The 2,415-nt window shown below is 39.1% G+C and overlaps 1 protein-coding gene across 1 annotated transcript in view; it reads right to left on the minus strand.

The window, feature by feature from the left end:
• BRWD1 (bromodomain and WD repeat domain containing 1) overlaps positions 1–2,415 on the minus strand; it is a 134,191-nt gene that overhangs the window by 93,276 nt on the left and 38,500 nt on the right. Inside the window, exon 12 of the mRNA XM_011954216.1 lies at positions 1,896–1,994. Within this exon, the coding sequence (XP_011809606.1) occupies positions 1,896–1,994 (99 nt within the window). The remainder of the gene's footprint in view (positions 1–1,895; positions 1,995–2,415) is intronic.

The following is a 2,415-nucleotide window of genomic DNA, read 5'->3' on the forward strand; positions in this document are numbered from 1 at the left end:
TTTTGAGGCAGAGTCCAGCTCTGTCACCCAGGCTGGGGTACAGTGGCTCCATCTGGGCTCACTGCAACCTCTGTGTCCTAGGTTCAAGTGATTCTCCTGCTTCAGCCTCCTAATCCGTGTGGGATTACAGGCACGTGCCACCATCTCCAGCTAATTTCTGTTTTTGTTTTTGTTTTTGTTTTTGAGGCAGAGTCTCACTCTGTCGCCCTGGCTGGAGTGCAGTGGCGCAATCTCGGCTCACTGCAAGCTCTGCATCCTGGATTCAGGCTATTCTCCTGCCTCAGCCTCCTGAGTAGCTGGGACTACAGTCGCCTGCCACCACGCCCGGTTAATTTTTTGTATTTTTAGTAGAGACAGGGTTTCACCGTGTTAGCCATTATGGTCTCGATCTCCTGATCCGCCAGCCTCGGCCTCCCAAAGTGCTGGGATTACAGGCGTGAGCCACCACGCCCAGCCACAAATTAATAACTTTGAATTTACTAACAGGTATGTTGCATTTCATCAAGTTGATTTGCCAATATTAGAACACTAAAATAAACAGATCAATCAATTCCTACATACAAAAGACTCTTGTTTTTCAAGATTTGAAAGTAAGAAAACTTAAAATGAGAAGATATTTTCTCATGAAGAAAATTACAGTAAAGTCCCCTTCATTGGATGGAGTGTGTCAGCAAGAAAACTAAACAGTTTTCCGTCTCATTTAAAAATTTTCATTCAAGTTTTGACACTGATGTTTCTATTCTACTTAATAAAAACAATAATAGGTAAAATTGATTTTAAATTATCTTCACCCCCATTCCCTTTCATTATTTCAACTAATCAAGGATTGACAGTACTCACTTTCATACTGAGATGTAACATTTTTATATATGATTTTTTAATTGGTTTATGAACAAGGGTTATCAAATTTCCAGTATATATACTTTTCATTCTCCATCACAGATAATTCCACAAAAATAAGAAGATCAAGTTTATCTTGAAAATGCAATACAATTCTTTGAGCTACAGCAGAGAATATAAGTCAATTTGTGTTATTAAAAACAAAGCAATTGGGAGGCAGAGGTGAGAGGATCACTTGAGCCCAGGAGTTTGAGACCAGCCTGAAAAATAGTCACTACAAAAATTAAACATAAAAATTAGCCAGGCGTGATGGCTCATGCTCACAATCCCAACTACTTGGAAGGCTGAGAAGGGGGTACTGCTTGAGGCCAGGATGTCAAGGCTGAAGGGAGGCACGAGCATACCGCTGCGCTCCTGCCTGGGCGACACAGTGAGACCCTGTCTCAGGAAAAAAAAAATTTTAACAGAAATAAAGCAGACATGATTTCCAAAAGACAAAATGTGGAAACATTTTTCAGAAAAACTGGTATGAAAAAGTGCAAAGTTAAAATTAGGAAACGAATTTGACTTTTATTTTTAGACAGAGTCTCACTCTGTCGCCTAGGCTGCAGCTCAATTTTTTTTTTAACCTTAACAATGAAGTATGTTTGCTTATCCTATTTCCCAGCCTTGGCTCTAAGCTGCTTTTACAATTTTTCAAAAATCCTATCCATAGAAAAGTACAATTTCCACTCTTAATATACTTGAGTTAATTTTATCTTTTTTACTTGTGGAAGCTTTTAAATGCAACACCTAAGAAGGAGGTCAATGCTTTGAGCAATAGAAAAAGTACATGTTATTCTTTGCTACACAATGTAAGGATAAAATTATCTGGATGTATCTGGTTCACCTAATATGCAGTAGACAGCTATTCGCTTATACCACAGCTCTTCATAATAAAAGGTAGCTATAATTTTCTCAACAAAATAACCACTGAGAGACACACACAGAGAGAGAGGGTGAGAGACATAGATCAAACACCTATAATGCACCTACTTCTAACAATCTCAACTTACCCTGAGATTCTCGTAGCCATATCCAATAAAATGCTCCTCCATTCTAACTGCTCAAATCTCCAAATTCGTGCTGTTCCGTCTCTGCTACCACTTAGGAACCTTAAAACATTCAAAACAGGATCTTACTATATTCACACACTTTCCAACAAGGTCTACAATTAAAAACACATGCAAAAAAAGAATGTAATGTAGATGTCCTGACAACAGGACAATCCACAGGTGTTAATTCAAAAGACAGGTATTTAGAGCATATCTGGATGGGAAAAAAATTTGGTTTGCTATGATTTGCCTGGCCCTATGAAATTAAAACACACCTCAAACTCAATTAATAGCTTTTCAAACAGATTTAAGTTTTGATAATACAATGTATAAGAATGCTAAGGCCGGGCGCGGTGGCTCAAGCCTGTAATCCCAGCACTTTGGGAGGCCGAGACGGGCGGATTACAAGGTCAGGAGATCGAGACCATCCTGGCTAACACGGTGAAACCCCGTCTCTACTAAAAATACAAAAACTAGCCGG

Source organism: Colobus angolensis, unplaced genomic scaffold (genome assembly GCF_000951035.1).
Source record: "Colobus angolensis palliatus isolate OR3802 unplaced genomic scaffold, Cang.pa_1.0 Scaffold38, whole genome shotgun sequence".
Classification (NCBI taxonomy): domain Eukaryota; kingdom Metazoa; phylum Chordata; class Mammalia; order Primates; family Cercopithecidae; genus Colobus; species Colobus angolensis.